Source organism: Haliaeetus albicilla, chromosome 8 (genome assembly GCF_947461875.1).
Source record: "Haliaeetus albicilla chromosome 8, bHalAlb1.1, whole genome shotgun sequence".
Lineage (NCBI taxonomy): Eukaryota > Metazoa > Chordata > Aves > Accipitriformes > Accipitridae > Haliaeetus > Haliaeetus albicilla.
The window spans coordinates 37005231-37024519 of record NC_091490.1 but is presented as its reverse complement, the minus strand read 5'-3'; the positions used below and the strand labels follow the sequence as shown (position 1 = coordinate 37024519).

The window sequence follows — 19289 nt, the reverse complement described above, 5'->3', positions numbered from 1 at the left end:
CTAAAAAAATAGGCAAAATATTTCTTCATGGTGTATTTTTCTTACAGAAAAAACGTTACTGTGTTAACTATTGTTTCTTGTGTTGCTCCAGTGTAGGTCTTCTGGACCCGCTTCCAAAATCCGTAGTTTCATAAAGAACCACTTCTAAGGCTCTGCATTTCTGCTGGGTTGCATTAAATTATTCCTTTGTTGAAATGCCTCACATTGCATTGTTTAGCGCTTACTGAAAACATCGTATCATGTGTATACAATTTACAAACAAGGGAAAATGCATACAGCTGTCTTCATATCAAATTTAAAAGGTACAAGCCCAAGCATGCATTTTAATACCAGGCTGAATGCAGCACACTGGATTCAAATAATGTAATTTAGTCAAATTGCTATTAGCCCAGCAGGATCAGAAACTGGAGAGCACAGTGGGAGGATTTCCTGGATGTAATGAGTCAAACCAAACCTGAACCAAAATCAGGTCTGAGCCCCATTTCCTCCTTGAACCAGAGCCGTCATTGTACTCTCTGATCATTATTTTGAATTTTCATTCAAGCCCAGTCCAGACCTGAACAGAAAAATCCCCCAGCAGGCTCTCGTTTCCACTCAGAGTACCCCTCCAAGGAGAAGGTGATACCCCCAAGGGAGGATCCTCTCCGATGAGGAGCCGCTGCCACTGCAAGGGCCTGGGGCGCAGTGCCACGCTGCAGCGTCCCCCCTTGCCCCATGCAGCGTCAGAGCTTTGTTCTCCCTGTGGCACTGCCCAACAGGCAGGTCCGCTGTGAAGAGAACCCTCAGCTCAAGCTCTCCTCCACCACTCCACACTATGAATACCTCCCGTGGAGACACACGCATGTACCTGGGAGGCTCTGCCTACATACACGCGTGTGTGTCTTCCCAACGGGTACGGGCAGGCATGTACATGAGGAATGGGCAGACCTCTCCTTAGCTCCAGCCCCTCTCCTCTGCCCCTTAAGGGTGCTGCCTGGCTCCCGTGCAGTCGCACAGGGCTTCCTTCCAGCTCCTTAACGCAGCGCACCATGACTGGGGGAGTGGGACCTTTACCTGGAGGTCAGAGGTGCCTTTCAAAGGAGTGGCAGGTGTTTTGGAAAAGGCAGCACTTGGGAAAAGACCTGCAAAAGCACCATTCACCTCCGGTCCTGCTGCTGACGCTCTCCCAGCCGTCTCCGATTCCCTGTGCCGGTGACGCAGGAAGAAGGGCCGTGCTCCTGAGTCCCTGGGCAGAGCACAGCGCAGGGAAGAGACCTCGCCTTCGTTAGCTACCAGCACGCAGCATCAACTGGCACGAGCCGAAGCTCAAGTCCCAGTGCAGGAAAGGACAAGCCCTGAAGTTGCCTGTCACTAGATTTCCCCCTCAAGGTGACAAGTCATTATGGGACCATTTTTACACTGCGAGTAGGATTCAGACCTTTTTTTCCACCCTAACAGGAATCTCAACCCCAAAGACAGGAGGAGAGGCCGACCCACATGTCTCTTGCCTCTCCCCCTCCTTTATGCCTGGAGCGGTGGCTGGGAGTGCGAGTGCTCCCCGGGATGGAGGGGTGCAGGAGCCTGGGCACCCAAACCACCACCTTGAGAGAACAGAGCCAGCAACCAGCACTGTGCTGCTCCTTGCAAATGTAGTCCCACCTTCCTCACCGTTCTGGGCATCTCTGAAAAAATGCAGGTCTGAGGGAAGCCTAGCACGATTTCGACACCATCGCTTTCTGAGCAAAGGTTCCATAAATGAGCGCTGCCAGACCCTCTAAATGTGGAGTAACGCGGAGCAAACGGGCAGTAACCTGGAGGGCAGAGCAGCAGAGGGAGCTCCAGCCTGCCCGTGGGCAGGAGTGAGGGAAAACCGGAGAAAAACAACCTCCCCCAGAGCCCTGCTCCGCACTGGCTGCCATGTCAGTGAGTAAATATGTGACTAAGCCCAATTAAATGTTTAGTCTGAGGCCAACGGATGATAGTGGTAGAGACGGCGTGGACCGCGTTTTCTCTGTGTTATCGGAGCGACTCCGACAGCCTGGGGGTGCGTTCGCAGTGCTGAGCTGTTCCCAGGCCCCGAAAAGCTGCTCCTGGTTCATAGAAAGCTCCTTCTTGTAAAAATGTCACTGCTGCGGTAATTCCAATTTGGTTATTGTCTCCAGCATTTCAGCTGGGTTTTCCAGTTTTGGGGGCCGAGTCCCACTGCCTGGCCCCTTTAAGGGGCTGCTCGGTCTGTTGTGTTTTTTTGGTGTTTTTTTTTTTTTTTTTAAAAAAAAAAAAAGGGAAACAGTGTTTGTAAAAGTTAGTGCTAAAGGGGCAGGGGATCATAGGTCCCCAGGGTTGAGTAAACGAGTCTGCAGAAAGAATCAGTTCTTCTAACTAGCACACATTAAGCAGACATAAAGAATTTACCAATGAAAATTGTGGACTAAGTATGTATTTAATAACTCCCTGATGTTGCTGCAGAGACTCCTCCTTTGAAGAGCTCAGTGGGGTTTTGAACAGAGGGTAACTTCTACCCCTATGCAAAAACTTTTTAAAAAAGGAAAAGTTTTACATTTATTTTTAACCTAAGCAGCACACCCCATTTTCCCAGTTTTAAAAGAACTCCTAAAAGCTTTAGCTAGGCAAATGCAGAGCAAAAGGAACTAAATAAAGCAAGTCTAGACTTAAAATTCGATCAGAAACATATGGGAAGTCTTCAAGCATTTGCCTTTTGAGAAGTGCTATCACTCCCCACACAGAGTCCACAAAATATGCTTTCAGTAAAGCACGGCTGTAATTACTATGGGAGGCCCCGCTCGAAGAAGATGGCTTCTCTTCTTGGAGCACAGCTAACGTACTTCTAAATAGAGGCTTTCATTTCCACTTACTTTTTACATTCTTGTTTGCTTGTGACCACCAGAGAACACTTGTGGAAGGCATGCACATAACTATATTTTACGATACATCCTATAGATCTGAAATTGTAAACAAAGCCCATTATTCTCTCCCTCTTCCATGATCTTGGTTTCCCTATAATACAGCCCTCTGAGTACCCTGATACGTAACATCGTCTTTGCAGAATTTAATGAGAAAATATTTAAACAAAATCTCTAAGCAGCTTTAAGTCTGACTGCAGGCAAATTTTATTTATGTGACAATACAAATCTGGATGTGTGGCATACAATAAGAGGATAAAAGAGTGACTTACTTCAGGTGAGGAATAAATGTAGTTTCTTATTTGGGTGATTATTTAGAGAGACTAAGTAGCTTGTTCTTGGGATAGTTATAATGCCTTGACTGATTTCTTTATACCTTTTCCTCTTTTTCAGTAAGATCATGAGAGACCCACACAGCTGAGCCTCTATTTTTCCTGGTTCTTTTATCAACCTCCCTAACTTTTATATGGTACCTCTCGACCTCCATCTGCCTCTGGATTTGGAAGAAAATCCAAACCAGAAGTGAAACCACTGTAGCCATCATAGTTGAAGAATAGAGGCAAGACATGGTTTCTAGGCCTCATTAGTTAGTCTACACTCTATGCATACTTAAAATTCTTTCTGGCCTACAGCAGATGCAGCATGGCTACTGTGGAGTCTCCTGAACATCAGCTCAGGAGAAAGGATCTTGAGTGGAAGTGGGAAAACCAAGGGGAGGAAAGGTACTTGATAGTAGTGACACAGGTCATAAGAAAGTAGGAGAAGCAGAAAAAGGATGATGACATTATGAGTAAAGCAGGAATCATGGACAAGAATCAGGAGGAGATGATGATTATGGGAGAAATGAGAAACAGAACTCAGTGGTGATGAAAGGAAAAAATAGCTGGGGAGTGCCTGTCTGAGATGGTCCCTTGCCCCAACGTAATGGTTCAAGAGAGTGAAAATGTCTCAGATTTGTTTCTGTACTCAAAAATGTCATTTTGTCAAACATGAAATGTCTATAGTAAGCATGCCCGCAGGATTGCTATCAGTGGACAAGTCAGGAACGGAAGCACTGAGGCGCACAGCACAGTGTTTGAGGATGCATGCCAGTTCTGAAGTAGCTCTCCAGCTGAACACATATGCATCAGGCTCCACAAATGCATAGAGGGTGTGCTGCAACTGTACTGCCAGATACTTGCACAGCTATACATACAGCTGAACCTCACTATTTCAAATGACCCAGCTGCACTATACTCTGTCAGTGGAAGAATTTTTGTGCTAAGTGTAAGCAAGTTAAAGTTGTTAGATTCTGCAGTTTTATCCGATACCTATTTCTTTTAAGTGAAAGAAACAAAAAAGTAAGAGAAGTAAGAGAAGAATGTGTCCTAGCACCACTACACTGCAGCAATATAAATCTCCATCAATTCAAATGCTAGCACTGCTCCAAAGCATCAGGGTTACTGAGGTTCCACTGTGTCTGATTTAACTTAATACAGATACTCCTTTCAGAGGCAAAGAGGTCCAAAATACGATGCTCCACTAGATTAATTTATTATTTGCAACTCAAGCTATGTTTTCTGTATGACCATCATAAATTAACGTCTATCACACACACATACAAATATGTTTGTATGTTTATGTGGATGTTGCATTTTCGAATTAGTCATTTCAGGGAATTAATGTGTCATACGGAAAACTCAGCTTGAATAAACAAAAAAATTAATTCAATGGAGCGACCAAGACAGACTATTATTCTTAACAAACTGTGTGTTCTTGTTTGCCCTTCAGCAGGGAACATGTCAAGTAAGCAAGCGTGCAACACATTAGTGGAGGACTGTCCTAACCTTTCAGAAACTCTAGGTCAGGATACTCAAGAGGACCAAAACTACCCGTGGAAGAAAAGAGAGTTAGGAGTGCTGAGTGATACATTCAGAATGCTGCTCTACTTTCCTCTGTCCACAGAAGATGACAACAGAAGGGCCACAAAATCAGCAGGAGGAACATCTAATCTTTGCATAGTAGCTCAAGTCTTGTGTACTGGTCTGTGTTTAGCTGTACTGTTCAGCATCAATGTAAATCACATACCCTGTCTTCGAACACCAGATCTACTGCCCACTCTGTTCTTCCTTCCTACTCACCTTTGACCTTTCTCTCTCTCCTCTTTACTTACCTTGCTGCAAGAAAGGGAGCAAACATCCTGGTTGTCACCTCCAGCTGGAGTTGCACCTCTTCTTGTCCATGATGACAACTAACGTGATTATCAGTGTCACTGTTGTTAATGAAGCCATTGAGTGCCCTCATTCACTAGTGATCCAATACAGCTTGCAGGGGACAGGGGAGTTTCAAGAAGAGCCTTTCAAGATGCCTGCAGGTTCAGGAAGTTCAAATTATCACTGCTTTCTCTCTGTTTACTGCCATACATTTTTCTCTTCTAGCATAAGGAAGGCTAGAAATGTACTGCTATTCTGCCGACTCTTTCAGACAAGGCAAGAAATTTCCTGCTAAACACCCTTGCTCTAATCCTGCATAGCCTTCATGGTAACTATTATTAAATGACTCTGTTATGAGATTAAATAATTACTGGGGACAAAACACATCTTCAGGTTCCTGTACTTCCGGCAAACAACATTTGCTATTGTTTGACTCTACTTTCCTTTTTCAAGTTGAGAGACACTAAAAATAAAAACCACTTCCTTCTACTAACAGTATCTTGAGAGAGAAAAGGCTAAGGAAGCAAAAAAAAAAAAAAAAAAAAAAGCTTTTGCTGAAAATACCTAACAGAATAAATTACTTACTCATTCAGTTCACCAGCTGACACTCCCAAAGCAGGCTTCCACTGTGTTTGAGGACTGCACTCACAACATCACCCTTGTCCCAGAATGACTTCTTTCAACTCTTTTCCGGTTCTGTCTTTTTCTGTCTTCCTCTCTCTTGCATCATTTTTACTTACCCTTCCCCATCACATGGGACCAGTCTACACTAAGAGTAACGAAGAGCTGTTTCCCAGCCTGATCCTCTTTGCTGAACTTTGAATGTAACTTGCAACAGTCCCAATCAAATGGATCTCTCCTAGTTCACCTCATTTCAAAAACAATTTTTTGTTGAATAAAGCGGGAGCAGGTAGCTCAGGAACAATACTAAAGACAATAAAAACTACCTGAGATACAATAAATAAGATCAAACCTTAACTCTGTGTAGAACAAGTGACTCTTCAGACACTTTTGTTCAACTGTCATAGTGTATTACCCATCAGAAAATTCCTAGACCACTGAAGATAGGAAGTGGAGAGCCTGCCTCTGGCTGATGAAAGGAGATGCTGATGGAGGTAGAGTTAGAGTCAATGGCAGCACATATAGTACCTAGGCTGCAATGTGTTTCATTTACTTGATCTTCAGGACAGTCATCTGGAGGAGAGGTATATGAAGGAAGGCAGTGAACAAAATCCTATTGCTAGTCTAGAAGAAAGCCATCCTTTTAGGGGCAGCAATTGGTGAAGCTCCTGGAGCAGAAGTGGAGACCCTCCTGTTTCTCTCATGGCATTACAGTTCAGGCAGCTGAAGAATCAGTCCTGTGCAAATGCCATTCCAAATTTCTCGTAAGATCGGTATTGCAGAATTATAATGAAACCACAAGAGTTGTTGTATTGTGATATTTTACATGTTTTTAAAAACTGCTTTCTGGCCAATTCCTCCAATATTTATAATCATTCAGAATGCTCCTTCTTTCATTGCTTCTGTTAGGACTGAAGCTGCAAGATGACCCCAGGTAAGATGACCAGAATTCCTCAACTGGTTTTGCACATGGCAGTATGGCTACCCCAAGTAGTGTAGCTACCATTTTTAATGGCTGTCACAGCCACTGACACCAGGTTGCTGTTAAGAAAGATTGCCAAATATTGCGTTTTATGGTTTGAAAACTATCTGAAAGACTTAAAAGAAAACAGAAATGCAAGGAGCAGGAGACAGATTTACAAAGGTGCCAGGGAAGGGATAAGTTGGAAAGAAACCAGGACAAGACGGTGAGAAGGAAAGGAGGGAATATGTGGGGGAGACAAATGTACTGGGCAGGAAAACAAGTGAAGGGAGAAGGTGAAAGAGGAAGCAAACAGGATGGTCAAGAAAGGGACAGAGAGGGAAGGGAAGAAAAAAGGTAAAACAAAATAGTGATCAAGGAGCCAGTGGAGGAGGGGGAAAAGCAGAGCTCCTTTCTAAGAGATAAGAGAAAATAAATCAAGTCTCCTGCTTGAAGCAGCCAGCAGCAAAAGGGACGTATTACTGGGCATGCATTTCAACAAGAAATGTAAATTAGACTGGTAACAAATTATACAGGGATGCCTTCCCTCAGGGCAGAAATCACAGAAGGAATAACTGATATTCTCGTAAGTCTTGTGATTTTTGGGGTCCTTGGACAGGCAAGAGTTGGAAACATATTGACTGCGGCAGAGCAGTATCCCCTCCTGCGATGGGCTCTGGCTTTGCATCACCCATGTAGCTGTATATTCTTTTGATCACAGACATGAAATGCAAAATTAAATTCGTTATTCTCAGGCCTTCTCCTTCTCCTGATATTCAGCAGGATTTTGAAATCTCTCCATATAACACTCTTGTCACTTTGCTTGCATGAAACACTCCTAATTGCTGATTACAGTTTTTGAATATAACCTTTACTGAAGATCCGTTCAAAGAGGACAAATGGATGCTACTGCTATGGAGCTGTGCTCTTCTACTTGGGTGTTCAGATTGTGATCATCCAACTCAGCAAGCAAATGCTTTAGGGTGGGCACTTATTCATCCTGCCAGAAGAGTTTGATGCAATGGCTATTTGATTATTATTTATATTCCATTTAAAAATATAGTAGTAAGCTTTTAAGGCTTCAAGGTCAAACTTTCAGCAGAGAGGAGATTCCCAGGCTAAGGCAGGATAACCCTTCTGGCCTTATATGCCTGTGCACTATGACGGATTTTAATCAGAGGATCACGTACGATTTTTGCAAGGGATCCCCTTATCATTCAATGCACAGAGTTAGACATTACATTAAATCTTTCCAAAGAACTCTAATCCATAAAAATCCATCACAGAAAACTTACTTCATGGTTGACACTTGACAATCAAAGAGCTGAGTACAGAGCCTGTGGACCAGGAAACGTCAGGCAGCGATGCTTTCCGCAGCGCTTCTGACTTTGCCTGGAAATTTCTGATTGTAATTACTGTCAAGTATAAGTACTTTTTTGTGTCAGCTTGGCAGAAATACGTAATGATGGCTTACAACATATATTAGTTACAAACACAACAGGTCATGTAATTAGCCTCAGTGGCATAATAAAACGTAGCTGCATAGCAGCCATCACCCCTTCCATGCTGCCTGGCTGTGGGTTGAAGTAAACTGTAGGGAGAGTATGGAACTCTTCATGAACAGCACAACATGAATTCTCTCCCCACTGCTTGCCTCACATGTGAAGACCACCCTCAGCACCCAGGGATCAAGCACCAGCATGCCCGAGGGTGAGACACAAGTGCTGGAGAGCATTTATGTTCCTGCCTGCTTGAGTGGATGGTCCAGCCCTACAAGACCCCTGTTTAACCAGGTCCCAGGGTTCCACATTGAGTGGGTTCATGTATGTTTTGATGGCAAAGTGAGTAACAATCTCCAGTGCTTCTTTGGGAAAGCCTTCATGAATCCACAGGAGCATTGCAGAGCAGGACACCGAGAGAAAAGGGAAGCACCCTCCCACTCCCACTAACACCATGGGCTCTGCTGCCCAGAGAAGAACATTTCCAATTCAATTGTTTTCCTTGTGGCAAAGCTGAGGTTCCCATTCAGGACATTTAAAAGCCATAAATCAAAGCATCCACAGTAGAACTAAAATTGGTCAAGATCAGGCTTTCCAAACAGGCAGGTAAACACACATCATGGTAAGCTAAAGTGGCTAAAGTGGCCTGCTTAAAGCCATCTTACCAAAGTGAGCGCACAGCTGCATTTTCTTTCAAAATACTACTGCAGCCTTTTCAGAGAGAGGGGGAATAATCTAAATTCTGGCAGCGGGGAATATTTCACAAATCGTATATGCTTTGGCATCAAGCCCTTAAAGCCAGGGGCCTTTACTCACAGGCTTTGCTGGGAGAGATCCACCCACCTCAAGTGGGATTAATTAAGAGAGGCATGTATCATGCAAATAGTTTCTGTTTCCTTACAGAAATATTCAGAGCACATAACCCAAAACAGCTTTAGAATCAGAGCGGAGCAAGGAAGAAAATTATTTCCTGCTCCACTAACCCTTTTCCTTTCCCTGTACAGTAAGCAAGGAAGAGTGAGAAAATGCCGAGAGCTCACCATTTCTGTACAATTCCTTTGATTAAATGCTAATAGTGTTGAGGAAAAAAAGGATTTTTTTAAAGGCAGGGCCTGTATCTCAATGTAAGGTGCCCAATTCTCCAAACCAAACATGTGCTCAGCTGCTGGTTGGAAAAAGACAGTCCAAGTCTTACTCCTGAAAATAATCTTTTTATCTTAAGGCAGAACAGGAGAAAATAGAAAGCATATATTTCTTCAGCATATCAGGATTTTCAGCTCCCTGTGACAGGGTCTGGAACTAAAAGCTCCCTTGGAAAGCTAGATGAACTTTAAAAATTCAACTTTCTTCTCAGGACGCTAAACTATTTCCTTAGATATGGGGGATCCTGACACTTCAAGGAATCACTGCAGAAAATGGTGGTAGAGTGGTCAGAGCAGAGCGCCCCAGTTCAAAACTAAGTCACAGAGAACGCTCAAGTTTCCACAAGAACTCTTCCTCAAAACTATTTTTTTTTCCCTTTTAATATCTCAGACCCATTTTCTGAGTCAATTTCCTATGATCCTGCAAAGGCTGTTATTAAAACCAGACCAAGCGTAGCAGAAATTCCAAGGCTCAAAAGAAACATTTAATAGGCATGGGAGCCGGCCACACTGTCCCCCTCAGGTGATTTCCCCTGCAGCCCCTTCCCTGGGATTTCCTCTCTCGGAGTTTAGTCAGCAGGAGAAACCTGAAGTTTCAGCAAAACGGCAAACCCTTCCTTCATTCTTAAGCAGCTGAGATTTTTTTATGTCTGAGGCTTTCATAGCTCTAAAAAAGACATCTAGGATCCAGTCCAGAAGATGTGTATTGCAGATATTTTTTCCACAAAAATGTCAGGCAGTTGTACATTCAATTATATATCCAGCTACAGCATTTTTAAAACACTGACCTCCTTTATCAGCCACTGCTTTGCATGCCACCAGTGGCAGTCCCAAATTGAGTTGTTTGCAGGCTGCTTACCCAAGTGTCTTTTATATGCTAGAAAATTCTTTTCTGGTCTCCATCCCATCTATCACTTTAGCATCAAAAAGATTATCATCAGACATGCTCTTGGCAAGCCACCTCAGGAAAGCAACGTTCATGCAAAATCACAGCCAGGCAGGACAAAGGAGACATGCTCATTTGCAAGGCAAGGTGAGAGATGCCAGGGAGCTATGGTTCTCTCCAGTAGTACAACTGACAAAACACTGGACCTCGTTTCTGTATCTAGCATGTGAGTTATCCTCTGATGGCACAGAGGAAGCACTGGGACCAGTGCCCTGCAGCTCAGTCCCAGGCTCTCCCAAGCGAGGGACTTATTCCATTTCAGTGTGAAGTTTAGTACCCAGAAAGGCAACTCTAGGTTTCTCCCCAGCGGTCCTACTGCGAGCTATGGGATGCCCACTACAATGAAAGAGTGCATTTCATGGTTGGGCACTGATGCAACAATGCTGTTTCATAGCAAAATATACTTCATTCCTTTGATATACCTCATTTATTTATTTTCCATATTATAAAGGGTAATTATGTTAGAAACTGAGCCTCAAATTTAAGTTACTGACAACTACAACAGATCTCACCTATTTAAAAGAAAGTTTTTCTCTAAAGGTTCTCTTCTCAATTGCCATTTCTAAAATTGAAAATGTGCACATTTTCTTTTTGTTTCTATTTAACTGGCATTCTTTTGCAAACTGTGACTAATTGTAACGTAACAGTTAATTTATTAAAAATGGAGAAAGCCCTTTGTTCCAACATTGCCTAATCTGCCCATGCCTCTCATAATTTAGGAAGTTACCGAAGCCCTTGGAATCAGAGGCTTTCATATATATATATATATATATAGAAGTGATTACGTGTATTATGTCATTGTGAAAATAAACATTAAGGACATTTTATTCATATAACTTATATTAAAAAAGCAGTTAATGCCACACAAAATTATAAAATATGCAAAGTTACTTTTAAAAGTACTGATAAATGCAAAGCCCTGGGAAGGAAAGGAAACGATGTGGTCATGAAAATCCTGTTCCTTAACTAATCGTTTTGTACCATATGACCTACGCTGTTAGACAACTATGGACTGTTTTCAATTGGCTGTAAATTATTTGCCTTGTGGAATAAAAATCAGACTCCTATCAGTTTGTTCCACTGGTTCTACAAGGATTGTTCTTGTTCTCTCCCAGAAGAGCCATTACTTCTTCTGGGGAGGACTCAGTTGCAGAAGTGAGGAGTTGTACCCCTGCCCCTCTTCTGGTGGAGGGGTAGATGACTCCTCTCTCTGTGAACCCCTATGTGGACACAACACAACCAGAACAGGGGTTCTTAATCTCGTGTCTTCAAACTGACTGTTTGGGTTTTTTTCCATGAAAAAACTTCCTATCTTTTCAGAAGGTCATATTTGTGCTAAAAATTGGTTCCTCAAAACACCTCTGACTCTCTGCAGGGAATGCCCAATTTTGGTTTGTTACAAGACTTCCTCAACAGCAGTGCTCGACTTTCCGACACAGTGCAGAATCTGTCTGTTATGCTAGAGGGAGAGAACCATGCCCACCCCCAGGAAGATTAGACATCTTACCTTGGGACGCTGGGAGGAGCCCGCGTCGGCCGTGAGGGAACCTGGGGAGGTCCTCCAAGGGCTTCACCGCCACTCGGAAACAGAGGCAGGGGTCCTGGGCGGAACGGGACCGGGGGAGCACCCGACTGAGGGCCTGGGGATGGGATTGCAGGAGCGGGTCCTCGGCCAGGTAAAGGTCTGGTTGGGGGATTGTTTAATGTAGGCCTCCTCTGAGTTGAGGGACTTGGAGGAGGTGATCTGGTGAAATATCAGAGATTTAAGAAGTTCAGTAAGGTGGGGTTTGGGGTTCTGTTTGTTTCTTTTTTTATTATTTTTAAACAGATATTAAAACCTTTTTAATGCCTATGACAATTGTTTTTTCTTGGCATTTTCCTTTGCTGTCAGTGTCACAGCATCACATATATCTAAGTCTCACACCTTTCCCACAGACAGCATGCCTTATGTTAGTCAGAAATAAATATACGAGCAAAGAGGTAAACGTAATGGATTTTAATATTAGAGTTCTAATAATGTTCTGTTAAGTGGATTTTCTAGGACATGGAGCCCAAGATGCTGAATTATTATAACGGCTTGCAAGAAGAGGCCTTGTGGATGCACCACTGGGGTGACAGAAGCGGCTACTATCTGAAGCATCAGACAAGCTATAAATCCACTGGATGGTCTTCTACAAGGCAAACACCCTGTCTGGTGTTCACATACATATCCACAGAAGATAGATATATATATATATATATATATATGAAAATGTTTTGATTTCCATCACAAATGTTATTAAAGACCTAGAGGAGTATCTGCCCAGAAACACAGGCAAGGAGGGAGCTACTGATGCTGACAATGTCTGCCTGTCCTAAATTTCATTGCAATACAGATTTGAGGATCCTTACCTGCGGGCCTGCTGAAGCCAAGAGTCATCTACGGGAGGGGGTGCAGGGGTTGAGACAGTGCTAGTGCTAATATCGCCAATGATTGCTAGGGCTTCCTTTAGTGCTTGGTACATGCGGAGCATTTCATCTCGCCTCTGCGCCTGTTCAGCTGACTCCTCCATCAGAGTGTTTTGGTCCTCAGAAGAATACAAGTGAGCCAGGAGCTCTGCGTTGATAAATTCTTTTACCTATTTCATCAGACAAAAAAATCCCACCAAACAAATAAACAAACAAAAAACCCCATTGAAAATATAATACTGAACAAATACACTGTGAGATCCATGGAACCAGGAGACAGACATATCTCAATTAAATTGGTTTCTCCTACTACCTTACATCAATTCTGCTGGTCATGCAGCTTTTGTTAGATCAGATCAGGGACTAAAAAATGCTGAACTCAGATTGTGCTGATGGTGCAGCAGCCTGAGGTCTAGCTGTGGCCCAAGGAAAGGCTGGCACATGCAGCTGGGCAGAGCAGCTGGAAAAGGATGGACTGGACCTTTTAGCGGCTGCCTGCATGCAGGTGGGCTTAATGCAATTACAAAGCCACATTCTGAGACAATGATTCACATGTGAGGATAAGATGGTTTTGTGCAGTCACTCGACAATGCACTGTGGCCTTTTTTTGGTCCATCTTTGAAACACTGGACATGGCTGGAGTTAACACTGGTCTACGTCTCTAAGGTAACACCTCTGTTTACCATTCATTTCAAACAGGCTTCCTTCCCAGCAGCTCCCAGGAGTCACCTGGCATTTTGGTCCAATTCTAAATGGCTGACTGAGAGGTAAATGGCATCCATTAGTAATACCATCAGATACTAAATTCCCCCGGGAATGGGAATTTTCAGGCTTTATAACACCTCTGTCAATTATTTTCTTAGCAACAATTTACCCTACTGTAGACGGTGTCTTTCATCTGCAACAACTTCGTCAGATTCTAAATATCCCATCCTCATGCATTCAAACTGAAGGGAGAAGTGTCCAAGTAATCTAATTTACTATATTGATTTCCTGCTATGCTTGCCCTGGTTATGGAAACCTGGGCCACATTAAGAGAGATAAAAAGCTAGAAGTACTCTGATTAAATAAGACTGCAGTAAATAGACCAACTGCTGACCTACTAAATCCTTGCATTTGAGACTTTTGTTGCTGTTCTGATCTATTTCTCACCTGGCTTTTTGCTCTATAAAGCTTTTTTGAGCTGGAGATTCTAATGATAATACTTTCCCAAGATTCTGATTACATAAACCTGAGCTCCGTTTGCACACAGGTTTGTGCTAGTTTAGCAACATTGATTTAAATCCTGACAGACTAAGGCAATGTTTCTGTTCAGACAAAGTCAGTAAGAGCACTCGAACTGCGCAGGCATGGGAGCCCTTATGGTCACCTAGCAATGAAAAGAAGGCCAGGAAGACCTTACAGGGAAACAAAACCATATTGCCTGGGCTTGGCTGTCATCTCCCATTCACGTATGACAGGAGATGCACAAATTCTTAGCAAAGCCTGGAAAAATTTTCCATGAGTCTCATGCTGTTTTCCAGTAGATGGTACTGATCAAGAGCCAGAGTACACTACTTTCCTCATGATTGCCAAAAACTCCACATTAAAAACAGATATCATAGTTAAACAGCATCACATTCTACTCGATGAAATGAGCATTTTAATGGCATCACTTCAAAAAAAGAAGAAGAAGAAGTCCTAAAATTAGATTAAGGCCAGAGCTGATTGTAAAGGCATTGTTAAACCACAAATATCTGTTTGAAAAAATCAGCCTGTGACAATTATCATGAGAGATCCCTGTCTGCCACTAGCAGGAGACTCAAGTAACTCCCTGAACTCTTCTGGAAGGGGAAGACTGCTGTGTTAAGGATGGTTCTTGGATCAACCTCCCGCCTTCTGCAATCAGATGCACTGTACTAGACAGAGGAAGATCTTCCACAACAGCCACTTTCTCCAGCTTGGAAAAGGAAGGGAAAGTGACACTTACTCACACCTTTGCTCCTTTCTAGAAAACACAAAGACTCACGGGAATGGTTTAAAACATTTTCCTTCACAGACATCATATCAGGCCTGCAGTCAAAGCTGAACCATAGCAAGCGTCCAAAACGTCAATGCCACAAAGCCTGCCCTGTCACTCTGAAGCGGGCTAAGATGGGCGTGCAGCTTCATTCATCAGTGGGCAGTCTACAACACACATCACTGCCTCAAATGCAAGCACAGTCCATTCCTTTAAGGTTAAGTTTGGTAGTAATAAGTACTCTGGAGTTTTTCTACTCAGCTGAGATTAATATCAGCACTGCTTATGGAGTATATACTGTCTCCTGTAAGACCACCCCTCTTGTATAATCTGTGATACCTAGGCACCATCAAATACAAATTCTGAAATGTGCATTTTGTTTCTGCATGTTTGAGTTGTTAACGGTAACTCAATGCAGTTCTGTGTGGTAAATGTATTTTCTTCTAAGGTAATCAACATCCACCCTAAGGGAAGAATAAGGGATGCATTTGGAATACAACAATCTAGGTTTAGGCCTCAAAATATGCTTAGGGAGCATCTAATTATTTTCTGTACATTAAGTTTGAACCTGATACTTCCCTTGAATCTTAAGTGCTCATTTAGAGGCCCACAAAATGGAAAGGAAGTTCTAGGAAGACTTGGGAGGTTACATTTGTCATGGAAACAAACTCCTTGGGATCGATTTGTTTCCAGAGTTTTGGAGGCAACACGATGGGGCAGCAGAAAGTATAGAATATGCTCATTAGGGGGAGGGAGGGTGTTTTCACTTAACTCCTGGTGGATGGGTTGGACTTCCGAAGGCTCCAAGGAACACACACATATTTAACAGGATCCACCTTCCATCACAGCTCCACTGCTTTCCAGGTCTTTGCACAACCTTTTGGCCTGGCTCAGCAGTTTTAATACAAGCATTTCTTTCTCCTTTTAATAGCGCTTATTTTTTAAAATTTATATTTTAGCTATTGTTTTTAATATGGTATTTTACTGCCTATGCTGCACAGAAACAAGTGCATTAATGTTTTCAGTCTCACCCTTCACAGTCCATTAAAAAGTTTTGATTCTTTGCCACAAATTTAAATTCTAGGATTGAGGTGGAGGTCTTAGCTCACTAGCAAGCCCAAACACAGGTATGAACTATGAGGTCAGCTGAAAGGTAGATGATGTAAGTATGTTGTTTCTGTGTGCCATGGTCAGCCAGCATGGCAGACTTGACCAATGTAAGAGCTGATGAGATTGAAAGTATAAAATCTTATAGTATTCTACTTCTGAGTAAAGCATGCACTTCAGAGACCCTCAGATTATTCCATATCAGGAGGTGAGTGGCAGAAAATTTAATGTAAACTTTCAAAAAGAACTGCTCACCAAACTCTGCAGTTTATGAAATGAGAGCTAAAACCCAGCCCTTTCAAAAAGCACTGAAGTTGTGCTAAGTCAAAGGAGCAAGTTGCTAGCTGTGATCTGGAAAGAGCAGAGGGAACATGCTCACTCTATAAATTCAAGAGCATGGCTGATTTCAGGATAAAAAGGGCAGTTCGACTGTTCCCATGCTTTTTTGTAAAAACTCACCCATGACTAGAGCATTATGTGGAGTCTGACTCCCCTAAACCTAAAGAAGTTAATGGGTTATCTCTCACCTCATGCAAAAATTCTGATTGTATTATACGTACCAGGAAATCCCATTGAAATTTCCTGTCCAACCACCTAACTCTTAACTGCAATGCAAATTCTGCAGGGCTAATGAAATCCATTGGACTAAAGCTAGAGGTGGCTCTGAGTCAAAAGTAAATGCTACTTTCTAGCCAGATTTGCCTTATAGCATATTGTATTTGTAAAAACTGACTGGTTTGATGACTTCACAGAAAAGGTGCTACCCATAACTAACAGGAGCCGTGCTTTCCGTTATTAGTTCATATGGCAGCAGTGGCACTAATATTAAGCTTTGTTTTCAACAAGGTCCATTTGGAACTCTGCCAGGAAGCAAAGGCTGAGATCCTAGTGCAGTGGAAAAACAATGATATCTCAAAGCCATTTCTTTAACCAAATAATCTTCAGCTCTAACACACACACAATCAATCAACCAACCACATCTGCTTATCTACACAACAGTGTCCTAGGGTTCTAGATTTATTAATTGAAAATGGTAGCCTGAAAATGTAAAGAAACCCAAATAAAATAAGAACTGCTTTAAGAAACCATGACAAAGGGCTACAGATTGAAAATCAAGGAAGCACAGCTCTGCTCTGCTGCTCTCACAGACTGTCTAGATGGAGCTCCCAACTCCCTTTTCCTGTTATATCAAAAGACAGACAGACAAAAAAAATCCTTGCTTTACCTTTAAATAATAATTTATATTCTGATTAAGATGTAAATGAATTCAATCTTTAGCATTTTGGAGTAAGCACTCAAGGCAGCGTGCCAGCCTTTCAGAAGGCTCCAGAACTTCCTACTATTACAGAAGATTGGAATATTTTGTCTAAGAGAGTGGCATTTATGAGAGCATGTTATTCTCTTTAGTACCTGCTGTTGTTGCTGCTGTATTCAAGAGGTGTATTTGTATGAGTGCAAGAGATTTGACAGACATGTTAAGATAATTTAGAACCCTGGCTGTTACTTACATTATTGATCATAAGATGCATGATTGTTTTTGGTATCAAATCTCGGATACATTTGTTGATAATAGACATGTAGGAGTCCACAAGATTTCGAATTGTCTCCACCTGTCTCTCCAGCTGGGGGTCCATTGAAAAATTGTCTGCTTGGCCATTCTCATCGTTTTCAGTCTACACAGGAGAAGAAAAAAAAAAAAAAAAAAAAAAAGAAAAGTCAAGTCTTTCAGACTGCAGTAAACTGGAAATATATTGGGGAAAAAAAAATGGACTTACACTGTAGTCATCCAGCAATGTAACTCATACAAAGAAGGTCTGGAGGTTAAAATATGAAGTACTGGCCTGTTTAACATTAGTGTTTAACGTCACGAAATCTGGACTTTTAGAGGTTAATGCAGTATGAGCTGCAAGACCTTTTCCACAAAGTACATTATATACTTCCACACAAATTTGTAATTTTGTATTTAAGTTTTCAGACAAAGACGTGTGGTCGTAAATGAAACCCCAAGAAATTACCTCAGATCACTTACTGTGATACTTATTATCAAATCTTTTACCCTTCAGATTCAGCCAGCTTGACCCATGCAAGAAAGCAGCACCTGGATTTTGAATTTTACCCTCCTATGGGTAAAAAACATCCTTGTTATTTAGGACTGACTCAGTTGTGACAAATTCCACACTTCAGCCTCAAACTTGTTAGATGTGAATAGCACCTATATAAACAAAGGATTTATGAAGGATAACAGCAAAAGCATCATTGGTTCCAGTGCTCAAGGCTCAGCATAACATAGGCTGGATTATATATTAGAGGTCCCCTTTTCATTGGACAGGAAAAAAATTCTTTGTATGTAAACAGCTGACCTAATTAAAGAAAATACAAGGAACTTTAACTGGAAGCTAAAAGGTATGTACTTTGCTTCAGTCTGGCCTGTATAAATATAAGAAAACCTAAAAAAAGAATAGTAGCCTTTTGGCAAAAATCAAACTGCTTTCTGAGGCTCAAAGATTCCAGAAGAATGGAATTTCAACCTGGAAAGTACAAAGAACAATGTCCTTTCCCCAAACTCTGACATACAATACTCCCTGAAAACAACCACCAAAGTCATATTAGCATGAACTATAAAATCTAAACCTGTTCTGTTGGCACCTAGAAGCCTAACATGAAGAAACAGAAATTACTTGCACAAAGTGAATAACCCAATAACGAGAACTAGTTATATACCAGCCAGACCCCTGTCAGCACAACTCCATTTATAATATAGCGTTTAGCTAAAATTTGCACACTACTAGTGCTTTACAGATTCCCGGAGCAGTTGAAATCAGTAGCTAACCCATCAGCGAAAGACCGTTAGAGCTAGATATGCAAACATGTCACCAAAGAGGCTTCTCCCTGCATGAAATCCATTCTTGCTGGGCCAAAAAGAGACTCCTAGTTTCATCTCCTAACGCAGGGTCTGCTTTTGTTCATGCAGCATTGGCAGGTAGACCACTTTGTATTTACTCCTTGTAAACTACGGCTTGGTCAGTCCAGTCTAAATGAAATGGTGATAGTTGTGATTTGTTAAGTTATAGTTTTGTTAAGAAATAAGATCCAATGTACCGTTTAGAAACAAAACTACATGTTTGTAAAAGAAGTTTCAAAAGTTCAGATTGTTTTTAATTACAGATGAATTACTGGAAAACCAGCTAATCTATGGACTTTAAAAATCATTAGCAGTGCTACCCAAAAATCCTGGGACTGTGGAGGACACTGAAAGAGCTCTTGAAGAAAACAGTGTTTTCAATTCTGTAACACCAGTAGACACACTACCCTATAAACCTTAATCATTTTGTTAATAAACTGCATATGCCAAAAAGTCACAGCGTGCAGATTGAGTACTTTCCTTAGCCTCCATGTCTGAAAAGAAACTGACTGTAATTTTCCCTGTGAAATACCAAATAAACGGAAAATCATACATCTATCATACACCCACAG

General features: G+C 42.0%; 1 protein-coding gene across 5 annotated transcripts in view; it reads right to left on the bottom strand.

Annotated features, from left to right (window-relative positions):
* DNM3 (dynamin 3) overlaps nt 1-19289 on the bottom strand; it is a 190947-nt gene that overhangs the window by 7561 nt on the left and 164097 nt on the right. For all 5 annotated transcript variants that reach the window (XM_069789847.1, XM_069789846.1, XM_069789848.1 and 2 more), the window contains 3 exons: nt 17324-17488; nt 12653-12879; nt 11769-12005 (listed from right to left, as the gene is read on the bottom strand). In XM_069789847.1, coding sequence (XP_069645948.1) covers nt 11769-12005; nt 12653-12879; nt 17324-17488 — 629 coding nt within the window. The remainder of the gene's footprint in view (nt 1-11768; nt 12006-12652; nt 12880-17323; nt 17489-19289) is intronic.